Source organism: Danio aesculapii, chromosome 22 (genome assembly GCF_903798145.1).
Source record: "Danio aesculapii chromosome 22, fDanAes4.1, whole genome shotgun sequence".
NCBI classification, from domain to species: Eukaryota; Metazoa; Chordata; class Actinopteri; order Cypriniformes; family Danionidae; genus Danio; species Danio aesculapii.
In genome coordinates this window covers 31,767,209-31,780,021 of record NC_079456.1, presented here as the reverse complement: position 1 = coordinate 31,780,021, position 12,813 = coordinate 31,767,209, and the positions used below count along the sequence as shown (strand labels likewise).

The 12,813-nt window shown below is 36.4% G+C and overlaps 2 protein-coding genes across 2 annotated transcripts in view; one reads left to right on the top strand and one right to left on the bottom strand.

Moving 5' to 3' along the window:
- The window catches only part of pvalb7 (parvalbumin 7), a 76,243-nt gene that overhangs the window by 25,729 nt on the left and 37,701 nt on the right, over positions 1-12,813 (bottom strand). The gene's annotated exons all lie outside the window — the stretch shown is intronic.
- Positions 6,133-12,813, top strand: part of ncf4 (neutrophil cytosolic factor 4) — a 57,884-nt gene continuing 51,203 nt past the window's right edge. Inside the window, exons 1-3 of the mRNA XM_056447730.1 lie at positions 6,133-6,426; positions 8,384-8,468; positions 10,844-10,997. Coding sequence (XP_056303705.1) covers positions 6,395-6,426; positions 8,384-8,468; positions 10,844-10,997 — 271 coding nt within the window. The 5' untranslated portion in view covers positions 6,133-6,394. The remainder of the gene's footprint in view (positions 6,427-8,383; positions 8,469-10,843; positions 10,998-12,813) is intronic.

Below are 12,813 nucleotides of genomic sequence, written 5' to 3'. Positions count from 1 at the left end.
TGTTCTGCGCACATCTCATGCAGGACACAGCTTTCTAAAAGTATGTCAAGGCCTTGTTTTTTTGTCATTTTTGTCCTTTGACTTGTGTGTCACATTTGACTACAAAAACATGTTTAGTGTGAATGTCTACTTACACCACAATTACAATCACATGAGGAACAAGAAGTTAAACCACTAGAGTTTTCTCATTTTTAATCATGTGTATCGCTTCATTCTGTATTATCTTGATTAAAATTAGCTCAACAGTGTTGCGGGTGTTCCGAGTTCTGGTTCCAACTCAGGGACCTTTCCTGATCCCACCTCTCTTTCTCTCTCCAACATTGCTTTCTTTCATCATACTTTCCTGTTGAAATTAAAGCTATTTTTAATTGACATAAGCTGAACAGACCTGAATAATAATGGACACAATTGGCTTATCTGTATAGTTGATCTGTGGAATGCTTTGATCTCTTCATGGATCAGCAGTCATTCATTCATTCATTTTTTCAAGGTTTATTCCCTTTATTCATCAAGGGTCGCCACGCGGAATGAACTGCCAACGTATCCAGCATATGTTAAACACAGCGGATTCCTTTCTAGCTGCAACCCAGTACTAGGAAACCTCCATACACACATACACTACGACCACTTTAGTTTATTCAGTTCTCCTTGACTTGCTGTGAGGTGACAGTTATCGACTGAGTCACCATGTAGCCCCTAGGTCATATTTTACTAGCATCTGCGAAAAAGTATGTAAGACACAATTTGATTTTATCCAATTTAATTAGGGATGTCCAGATCCAATCTCGTGATTGGGCCCGATCACGCGGTTTCAAACTTGATCGGAATAGGACGTAACCTAGGGTTGGGTACTGAAACCCGGTGCCATTATAGCACCGGTACCTTTGTAATCGGTATGTACCGGATCAAATCAGCATATGAACTTCGGTGCCACTGGTGCTGCGACAAGAACATAAGAAGCATCAAGGGGTGCATTAAAGGCACACATAGGCGTTGGTTCACACCATCTCTAAACATTTAATTCTAAACAACTTTGAGGAATATGGACATGCGATGTCAGGCGATTGTTATTGTTGCTTACGGAACGCAATGCGCACAGTACAGCGCATACAGCCTGGTTTTCGGTGAGCAGGAGCGACACTCTTCAGATCAACATGCATGATCGCGTTCATCAAATTTGCTTAAACTAAGCATTCTAAAGCGTATTTTACAAGCAAGGATTCTGACACAGCAACGTACTTTACAAAAGTTGTGTGTAAGGGGGAAACATGTCAAACTTAATGACACATTTGAGGGCTCAAAAAGGCAAAGGAATGCCTCTCTCGCGTGCTTTAGGTGTCACGTGAAATAAATTTTTTTGCCTTCATTCATTTTTGATTTCCGTCTTCAACACATGATTTGTTTACAGCACATTTTTTAACATAATAGTTTAAATAAGTAATTTCTAATATCTACTTTTTTATCTACCCTATAATGACGGTCAGTGCATAATATTTTCCTAGTTATTTTGCAAGACAGTTGTATTCAGACAAAGTCCCTTTAAGTATTTTATAGTCTTTTATTCAGATTAAAGTGTAATTTAAACACTTAATTAGTTAACTACGAAAGTTTAAATAATTTGTCAAATTATTTTGTAACTGATTTGTTGTGTATATCAAAAATATACAGTAAATATAAAGGAGGCTAGTAATACTGACCTTATTTTTATTTAAATTAAAAACTGCTTTTATTCATGAAATAAACAATAAGAAATAGGACTTATTATGACTCCAGAATATTTTTTTAGGAAACACTGTAAAAATGTTCAGAAACATTATTTTAAATGAATGGGAGGGCAAAATAAATTGACTTCAACGCTAGGCCTATCTGTTAAAGTTTACAGGTGCAACAATGTGCCTTGATGTACTTAAATGTTAGAAATGTGTTATCCTGCACCAGTACAAAGTTACTTGTCAAATAAATTAACAAGGAAGATTGTCTTGAGTTTAAGTTATTAAATTATCTTGTTTATGAAGACTGCAGAGTGATGCATGAAAATAATAATTAATAATGATAATTAAAAATAATAATAATAATAATAATAATAGAGTATTTTGTGATATGTTAAAATGTGCTCCCAAAAGTACTAACCCTATACACTGACATGTAATGCATAATGCATAAGCACATAATGCCGTCTGTGAAACAATCTCTGGACTCAAAGACGTTAGTCAAATCTTTACACTCTCCTCATCTCATTCTGTGAGAACATGCGTAAGCAGTAAACACAGGCATGTGTGTAACCTGTTTAGTTGTCAGAGCGTGGCAACAAATGGCCTTGAATTGAGATCATGACACAGTCGCTATTTCTCGCTGAAGTAGCAATGTGAAACCTCACATACACAATCCCTGGAACTGAAAGGAAAAAACAAAACATCACAGGTGCCACGACCTTGAACTTAATGTTGTTCCTATGTGTACGTATATGTTTGCAATGCTCTAAGGTTCACCCTCTTGGATTAAAACTGCCAGTACATTGTTGACATTCCCAGGCTTAAGGGACCTTAGAAGTACATTTACAGAATGCTAGGCGTGATAGTAATACGTACAGAACAGAAAGTCTATTACACAATCCTGTAACAAGGCTCAAAGCTGTGCTATATTCATATACATATTTTTTGTGTTATATTTGTCTGCTATATGCAAGAGAACATGTTGAGTATTGTATATTCATTCATTCATTAATTCATTTTCTTTTCGGCTTAGTCCCTTTATTAATCTGGTGTCGCCACAGCGGAATGAACCACCAACTTATCCAGCATGTTTTACGCAGCGAATGCCCCTCCAGCCGCAACCCATCTCTGGGAAAGTATTGTAAATTAAGATTTGTAAAATGTCTGTTCTGTTTGCTTCCATCTAGTGGCCACTTATTATCATTATTCCTTCACAAACCTTTGGCTGATATTCTTGTAGAGGATGTTTCAGCCAAAAATATAGTTCTCCTCATCCTTGTGTCACTTTAAAACCATTTGCTGTTATCTTAATATGACTAAAATTATTCAGTAAACCTAAAGTTGACGGAAATAGTTTCTGGGTATAATAGGCACCAAATTAAAATGGTTTCCGAATAATTGTATTTTAAATATAAATATATATATATATATATATATATATATATATATATATATATATATATATATATAAAAAGCAGTATTAAAATTAATTCCACTGCTATTGACAGAGATAGACTAATGCAGCAAGATGTTCAGGCTGATGGCAGAAGGTTTGAACACAGCAGCTTTCGCTGGCCAAGAACTCTCAGACTGACATGTAAAGCAACCAATCACAGTTCGGCATCGTATTTATTACTATTACAGACTGGCGAGTACAATTCTTGGACATACTTTAAACAGTCTGTGTCATAAAGTACACATACTTTAGAAAACTCTGCATTTAGTTGATCCCTGCAGTTCCAATGGGTTGTTTACAGGTCCAACAATGAAGTGGCTCTTTTAAAATTAACTTTATACTGTTGTCTGAGGTCCAATTATGACGTTTACTGTATGTGTTTTTTTTACTTTCAAAAACATCAAAATCAGTAAGTAATGAGCTTTTTCTACCCTGGATTTGAAGCCAGCTTTGTAGATGAGCAGATTTTGGGTGGTCCACTCTGGCAGCTTGAAAGTAAACACCCACTGCTTTGATTGGACAACACTTCTGAAAAGTAAAATAACTCAACTCCCCATCAGTTCAAGCAAGGAATTGAATGCATCTTTATGCATAGTGACACAACAGAGCCCTTTTCAGTGGTTTGCTTTCAGTTTAAATTTTACCAGTGTGAAAAACATCCCATTCCATCAGCCTCAAGTTAGGACATTTGCATTTTTAGCATTTTGTTTTTGAATGTGATCAATGCCATGTCATGTTTTCAACTCCATAATTAAATCTCAGTAAAACAAGTTTGCAGACCTACTCCTTAAATAACTAAAAACAATAACATTTTTGAAGATTTCATACTGTGACAAGTTTGATGCACATTAAGTTAAAAATAATTTTAAAAAAAAGGGTTCAAGCAGTGCGTGTTCATTTTGTTGTGCTGCTCCTTCTCTAAATGAGAAAGAAAAATAGAGGAAATATTGGTTCCATTCAATCAGATTGCATATATAACCAGAGATGTAGGAGAGTTTGTCAAAATGTCTTTGTGCTATGAGATAAAATTAATCAAATCAGATGCTATTCTGGATTTTGCTCTTCCTATCTATGGTGGCTCTGAATTACAATCTCAAAATGCATGGTTTGGATGCAAAAACTTAAGCCTCTCCCTTTTTTTAAAAATGGAAGTAATTCTTGGAGGCATTGTGTGAACATCTCAGCAGATACTAAATGTCATAAGACGTTAATATTAAATTTGATTTAAGTTACATTTAAGTTTGATTTATGTCCAATAACGATGGGGAATGACATTTATATTTTGCTTAGGTTGTGTTGGAAAGTGACCAAAATCCAACATCAATCCAACATCTGATAGACGTCATAGTGGTATAGTCCACACAATGTCAAGCTGTAACATTATTAGATGTTGATATTTGGTTGATTTTAGGTTGCATTGAAAAGTAACCAAAATGAACCGTCTATCTGAAGATGGACATTGACATCGGCCTGACGTTGGGTTCTGACGTCAACTCAATTTTCATTTCAAAACAAAATACAATGTCCCCACGACCTTGGGGTACAACATCAATCTGACATGATGTTGACGTTCTTTGCCTGCTGGGATGATTGATTGATTAAGAGTGAGGTCATGCTTTTAATCGTGTGAGAATTCACAGGATGTAAGGACCTTGGGAGTATATTTTACGGTTTCACGGTATTGTGATCATTGCTCTAAAATAAGTTCTTTTTAAATGTCTGGCTAAAAACAAAAACCTTTTTCCCCCTTTGAAAACAATATATTTTATTTTGAGAAACATTTAAAATTTTTTGGAGTAGTAAACATGTGAGGCTGAATAATTCAAACGAATTATTGACACCTGCTGTTTTCGTTTGTTTCAAAAACAGAGATTTATTTACAATTTAATACAGCATCTTTAGATATCTTCTGCTGGAGATACTGTTGTCCTAAAAACAAAACTTAAAAAAATAAATAAAAAACTTTTTTTTTTTTTTAAATCTTACATATACCGTAGTAATGGTATAGTATAAAACTTTTGTGGTTTCAATACCTTGACTTTTACAAACCGCAGTATACCTTGAAAATGGTTATCGCCCCATGCCTACTTGGGAGTATTAAAAAGACATCAAAAGATATATTGCCATATTTGTCAGTGAAATTGGTTCAGCCAGTAGCATGCGTTGTGGGCAAGACTTTGTTTGGCTGACCAATGACAGAACAGAGAGGAGTGTTCAATAATTTTGAAACGTCATGTAGTACCTGGTGTTGTGCTGATAAATTTTCCACAACTGTTTTGAGACCCATGAAAAAAGGGAATAGATTAAGGATGCATTTACATGACAATGTACTAAAAACTAAAATGTTCTTGCTTTTTTTTTTTTTTTTAAAACCAGTATACACTTTATATACACTTGGATCAGCAAACATATGCTCATGTAGTTCAGCATTGCTGTTTTAACTGTCAAGACTGAACAAGAGCATGTACTGTGAATGGGACCCCGTGTGATGGCGGATGCCAAAAAATAAGGTTTGTTGATTTCTGCAATGTTCTTGAAGGACAACTGATATTCATTAACCAAACAGATTGTTCAATTTGATCCAATGACCAATAAAACTACATATAATCCCGTTTGCTATGCAGGACTACTCACATTTTTAACAAAATCATGTTTCTGTGTGTAATGTAACGTATGTAAACTCTAATGGAGTTATTTTCAAAAAAATTCACCCAGACATCTACATCAATAATCTGTCTCACCTGTTGACATGCAGCTTGAATTCCTCTCATTCTCGAGCAATTATCTGACCACTGAACTGAAACAGAAAATGACTGTACTGTGAGATACACAACATGACATTACTCAACAGAAGGTTGCCACTTTTATATCTAAAAATAGAGTTATATAGTACATGCCTTTCTTTCATTTTCATTATTAAAAAGGTTTAAATGGGCGCTCTTTGGTCGTCGAGTCACGTTTTTATCACTGTGCGTCGAGTAAAAAACATTTGGAAAACTTTGCCCACTTCATATATTTCGCGCCTCTTCATTGTCGTTTAGTTCCAAACTGTGTACACTACTCTTGCTAACTCGTCTACGAGGACTCTTTCAGTTCCTCTTTGGTTATCGTGCAACAGCAACTGTAAACCCGCCTCAGTAAAACACGAGCAGCTTCACTTCCACTTTATCAAACATTCTCTCCGTATGCCTCCGTCTGCGAGCGCCTGAATCCCGCAACATCCAGCATGTCTCTCCCGCAACAGCTGCGCGACGAAAGGTGAGAGAAATCGTGTTTTCATTCATGTTTACTCATGAATATTCACATAGAGATTCCCCCGCTCCAGTGGAGTAATCCTGGGGAGTAGCTAGTGTTGCGTTTACCTTGTAGCTGAACTTTAGCTACAGCCTGCTAGATTTATTATTTTACTATTGCACTTTATTGTAGTATGGAACATCATCCAAGCTACTAAGTTACTCAGTCTAGTGTACTAGAGTTATCACTGAACTAGATAAGTTCAGCTTTTTTTGGAAAGTTTTTTCAGTGTTCGGTAGGCAAGTTAATTTGTTTCACAATGCGGTTCATTCAGAAATAAATAAAGAAAATAAATGTCAATTTTAATATTATAAGCTTATTTTTTTTAACCCTTTAACTGCCTGCTCTACCAAATGGTTGACCATATTTTGACTGTTTTAAATAATGAAAAAAAAAACACATCAAACAAACAATCCTATTGCACTACTACACTTGATTTTGGTTTTATTGTAAAAAACAAAACAACAACAACAACAAAACATGTTAAATGAGAATCTGAAATATTTCATGGCATACTTCAAAAAAAATAAAGATTTAATTTAATATTAAAATGTTTTATTTTGATTATGTTTTTTAAATAAATTGGTCTTACATTTATTATTGTTATTCATAATAATTCCGGTACTTTTACCATAAACCGACTTATCGACCATTGGGTAGATTTTGATATTTTAGGAATTGTGGGATGTGTTGGCGCAATAGCCTAGTGGTTGGCACACTAACATATGGTGTGGTAGCACTTCAAGGTTTCCTGAGTTAGAATCCCGACTCGAGGACATTTCCCAACCCTACCCAGTTTCTCTTTCTCACTTCGCTTCCTGTCTAATTAATGTCCTATCTAATAAAGGGCAAAAATAAATGTGAAAAAAAAAAATTATGGGATGTGTTGGAAAAAATAATGCATTGAGTGTGTTAACTAGCGACATTAGGAAAACCTTTTTCTTGGTGGGGCAGTTGAAGGGTTAATGAATAGCTTTTCTTAAGGAAACTGCTAATGCAATACCCTTGAAATACTCCACATAATTTTTTTTGTTTGTTTTTTTGCCCTCCCCCAGTTTTTAAACAATAAATTTTTTTGAGTCATTTTAGATGACAGTATGATGTGTATGTATGGAGCATCTTTCAACAGCTGTCAACAATTATTTTATAATGAATATAATAGATTTAGACTTTACCTCATGTCTCACAGTTCTGAACTGTGTTAAAAGCTTATGGCAAATGATTACAATATTAAAAATGTATCAGTTTTTCCATCTTACAATCGAAGTTTAAGTATTTTATTAATATCCTTTGAAATAAATATTTTTTTTCGTAAATTTAGACAACCTATAGGTTAAACATCTTGAGCAATCTTTTAGTTATACATTAAATTCACTTCCTTTTAATGGAGTTTATAGTGGTAATTCTCAGATTACACAGTAAGCTTCTTTCTGCATCTCAGTTGTTTTGGTTTGGTTAATATTTCACATTAAGATTTAATTGTTATATAAAATAATAATTCTTTGGATCCAGATTGAGGGTGACATGGTGGCTCACTGGTCAGTAAAACATATGCTGGATAAGTTGGTGGTTCATTCCGCTGTGTCGATACCTGATGAATAAAGGGACTAAGCCGAAGAAAAATTAATGAAGGATCCGATTGACTCGGAATATGAAAATAGTACATATTTAAAAGGGTTAAAAGATTTGCTATACAGATATTTACAATAACAACAACAATATAAAAAGTAGAAGTAATAATCATAGCTCAACAAAAAATGTAAACGGTATGTTACACACACAAGCACACACACAAATCTAACTTTAGTCCTGTTTGTAAGCATAACTCAAATTTCTTACTCAAAATTGTATTGAAAAAGCATATTTGGAATACATGTATTCTGGGGTAATACAAATGTGTAATATTTGTTCATGCTTACAGTGATTTTGACCAGCTTCCAGACAACATCCCAGTCACCGCAACTATTGCTGATATCGAGGAGAAGAAAGGTTTCATTGTTTACTTTGTGAGTTTCCCCAGACCTGAACCCCCTTTACTTCAACTTTCCTCCAGTCTTTTCTTTAATAATCTTTTGGCTTTATAGTCTGACAATTACCTGTGGCTTATGTTTAACCAAAAGCATACACTTAAAACAAGATGTTTAAAGATAATCATAAAATGCTTGTGTTAAGAACACACACTCTTGCATCATTTTATTATTTATTTACATTTGTGCCAGATTAATATCTTAAGCTGTCAGTGAGTTTTTAAACTTCACTGCAAAATGTAAGTAAAAAATTGTAAAAATCTAAGTAAAGTTTTCTTACTTAGAGTTTTTGTCTTGATTCTTTTCTAAATATGTAACAATTCTTAAATCAAGAAGCATTTTCAACACAAGAAAATAATGTTTTTTTTCCCCAGAATTAATATTGTAGAATTAAATGTGTTTAACCTAAAAAAACTAACAAAAAAAAAAAAAACCCTGAAAAATAAGTGTAATAATCTCATTTCAAACTGAAAACAATATTATTTTATTTAGGCACTGTTTACAATGGCAGTTAAATGTGACCCAATGCTCATATGTGACAGATCGGATCTGTTCATTGACCATGTAAACAAAAAAAAAAAAACGCATGTATTCGGATATTCAGAGATCGGTTTCAGACCTCCTTCATATGTGGAAATAAATCAGATATAAATCAGATATGTGACAATGCGACTATCATGTAAGCGGGCAGATTGGATTTATTGAGGCATTCCATTTTGTACGTCATTAAGCTTGCGACAATAGAAGAGTGTGTGTGTGGAGATGCTGAAGCAGTAAACAACAAAAACAGAGGAAACATGGAGGAGGAAAGTGGTCAGTGGTCAACCAGTGGTAAACCATAGGCGCAAGCTGCGATGACGGCCCTCTCCCTTCTCCTCCGCCTCTGCCTTAAAATCATTTTAAAGTTGGTCGAATTTCGCATATTTGGCAGAGCTAAAAGCAAGATAATTTCTTCCATCGTGGCTAGTGTGGCGCAGATGCTAAAACCCGCCTTTACGCATGCGCGACATCGTAAATTGTATGGCGAGTGTAAACACATGAATCGAATATCAGTCACAATTAAAAGAACATGTAAACGGACAGGCCAAAAAAATCGGATATGGGCAACAAATTGGAATTGGGCATCAAGACCTGACAGTGTAAACGTGACCCACTGGGAGATAATTTAACTTGTAATGTAATGTGTATTTATATAGTGCATTTATCGTGTATGGTCATACAAAGCACTTGACAATCATGGGGGGGGGGGGGGGGGGGGGGTCTCTCCACACCAGCACCAGTGTTCAGCATCCACTTGGAATGACCACATAGAGTCAGGACCTTGGTTTAACATCTCATCCGAAAGACAGCGCCCACTGACAGTATAGTGTCTCCTTCACTATACTGGGGTATTAGGACTCACACAGACTGCAGGTTGAATGCCTCACTAACACCATTTCCATCAGCAACCTAGGGTGTACTCACACTATGTATAGTTGCCTTGAACCGGGACAAAGCACGCTTGTCCCCCCTCCTGTCTCCCCCGACGGCCCGCACTCACATTACATTTGGGCCTGGGCACGCTTACGTCATCGATGATGCGCTGTTCAGAAGTGCTCTCGCTCAGCACAGTGGAGATTTCTTTAGTTATATCATCGTTTAAGTAATTTGATATGCAGCGACATGCAGTCAAATATTTCACCGAACAGATCAGCCACTTTTGACGCTCATAAATAATCATAAAGTCCTCGTGCTGCAGGTATTTGGAGGTTTGCCGAAGGTGGGGGGCTTTCGTGCAGTGAGGGGTTTGCGTCTTCAATAAACTACGACAGTTTGCGTTCATTGAACAGTAAGAACGATTAATAAACGCATATGAAACAGTCAAATAAAAGTCACGTCTCGCTTTCAGTTTCGGGCTTTGGTGCGTTTTGCACTTACACACATGTGTACCACGCCAAAGCCCAAGTGAACCGTGCCTGACCCTGATTCGGAGCACTCACACTTCTCAAACGATCTGGGAAACGGGCCTGGGCACGGTTCAGATAGCAAAGTGTGAGTAGGCCCCTAGTTTTCCCACGTGGTCTCCCATCCAGGTACTGACCAGGCTTAGCCCTGCTTAGCTTCAATGAGTAATCTGTCTTGGGCTGCTAGGTGATACGTTTTAACGAAAAAAACTCACTTGACTTTGCCAATTTATTTCTGAAAACAAAACAATATTTTTTTACTTGTCTAGAAAATGCTTCTTGATTTAATTTTTAAAAGATATTTGGACTAGAAACATGAAAAAAAACTCTTAAGTGCATGTTTTTGCAGTGTTCTCTCTCTACTACACACCATAAATGTTCAATTGGTTATTGTTGATCACCTTCTTGCAGAGTTTTGTGATTGAGGTGAAGACCAAAGGCAACAGTAAGTACTTAATCTACAGAAGGTATCGAGAGTTCTTTGCTCTGCACCAGAGTTTGGAGCTCAAGTACGCACCTGAAGCCCAGCCGGGATACTACACCTGCCAGCTACCAACCCTGCCAGGTCAGCTACTGCACAGCCTCAAATAAATCACTAAAATACAATCAGTGTTGTAGAGAAATCTAGGTTCAGTAGTACAGGCAACGTACACACAGCAGCTAAATATGGCTGACCCGATTACCATAATGCATAATCTCATTCAGAGTGACAGCTACAGACCAAATCTGAATGTAACCATTAATAAACTCAGGTAGGGAAAACCAAAGATTTTCTAAACATAAAAGTCTGTGTGAAACGTACATTGCGGAGACTTTTATTTCAGTCTGTTAATGTATTTCCAACAGAGTAGTTGCACAGCTAGTGTTTTTTTCCCTGGTGAAATGTTAATGTGACTATTTTCAATTTAATTCGGTTCCTTTTTCAGCAGGGGTCACCAAACTTGTTCCTGGAGGGCCGGTGTCCTGCAGATTTTAGCTCCAACCCTAATCAAACACACATAAACAAGCTAATCAAGGTCTTACTAGGTATACTTGAAACACCCAGGCAGGTGTGTTGAGGCAAGTTGGAGCTAAACCCTGCAGGGACACCGGCCCTCCTGGACCGAGATTGGTGACCCCTGTTTCACAGCATCAATGTTGTAATGTAATTAAAATATAATCTGTTGAATAGATTTGAGCATTCATTTAGTTGTTGAAGAGTTAAACGAGAAACGAAAAGGCGTTTAAATGCAAGTGCCGTCAGTAGCAGCAGGCTAGCGCAGAAACTCCATTAAAAATACTGGGGTAAAATAAATTTTCATATTTTAAAGACATGGTGGGGAAAAATGGAATTTAACTCCGTGCTTCTTGTACATTCTGAGACCCCCTTTACCTCGTATATCAATCAGGCAGGGAGGATCATAACGAAAACAAACCTTAAACGTGGTGATTTTGTTACAACATATGGTTCACCAGAATCTCTTGAACTGGGTTACTTAAAATTATAAGTCCTTCTGCATATACCCTACTGAAATGAAATTGAAGTTGGGGCGGGGCTTTCTTTTTGCATATCATTCCCTCAAAAAAATGGTAAAAGTTGTGTGGTTAAGAATAGTTAATGAAGCCGTCGCTCCTAATGCTCAAGCAAATGGACTTTGATTATAGATTACCAAAACAAACTGCTAACTTGCACGAATTAAGGCCCAATCCCAATTCTACCCCTTACCTCTTACCCCTCGTTTTGTGCAATAATGTGAAGGAGTAGGGGTGTCCCAATTCTCTTTGGCTTGAAGGCGAAGGGCTAAGGGGAAGGGCTAATCTTCAAATGAAGATTTTTTAGAACCACACTTGAAAACAAGGGGTAAGAAAATTTCCCAGAACACACCAGCTACAACGGCAGCATAGCTGCAACTGGAAGTCAGGAGATGCACAAATTAGTATTTTTTTTGTCATTATTACAAATTTTTACAACAAACAAGCACATGTTTTACACATTCATAACCGCGTTCATGTTTTACTGTCATGCTTAAAAAAAACGCTAAATTTCTCTATCTATAATCCATAATATTAAGTCCCACAACATTCCGTCACTCGATGGCGCTCGAATACCCTGTCAGAAAATTTTAGTGGCTGAGAACGACGTTTTTACAGTGTCTGCTATAATGTTAATGTTGTTTTTGGTGTGTTTTCATAGATGAATATGGCCACCGTGTAAATGTGCAGTATAGTTACGATCTTAGTGCCACAATATATCGTTATGACAACACAATATATGCACTCAGTGATTTCCTGAAGATAAATACCAAAAAATAACACAACTGGAATAACTACAGCAGTCGCCATCGTCTGATCTCATATGAAGCAAGATATTGTGATGACATATGATGACGTGTGAGGGTGTT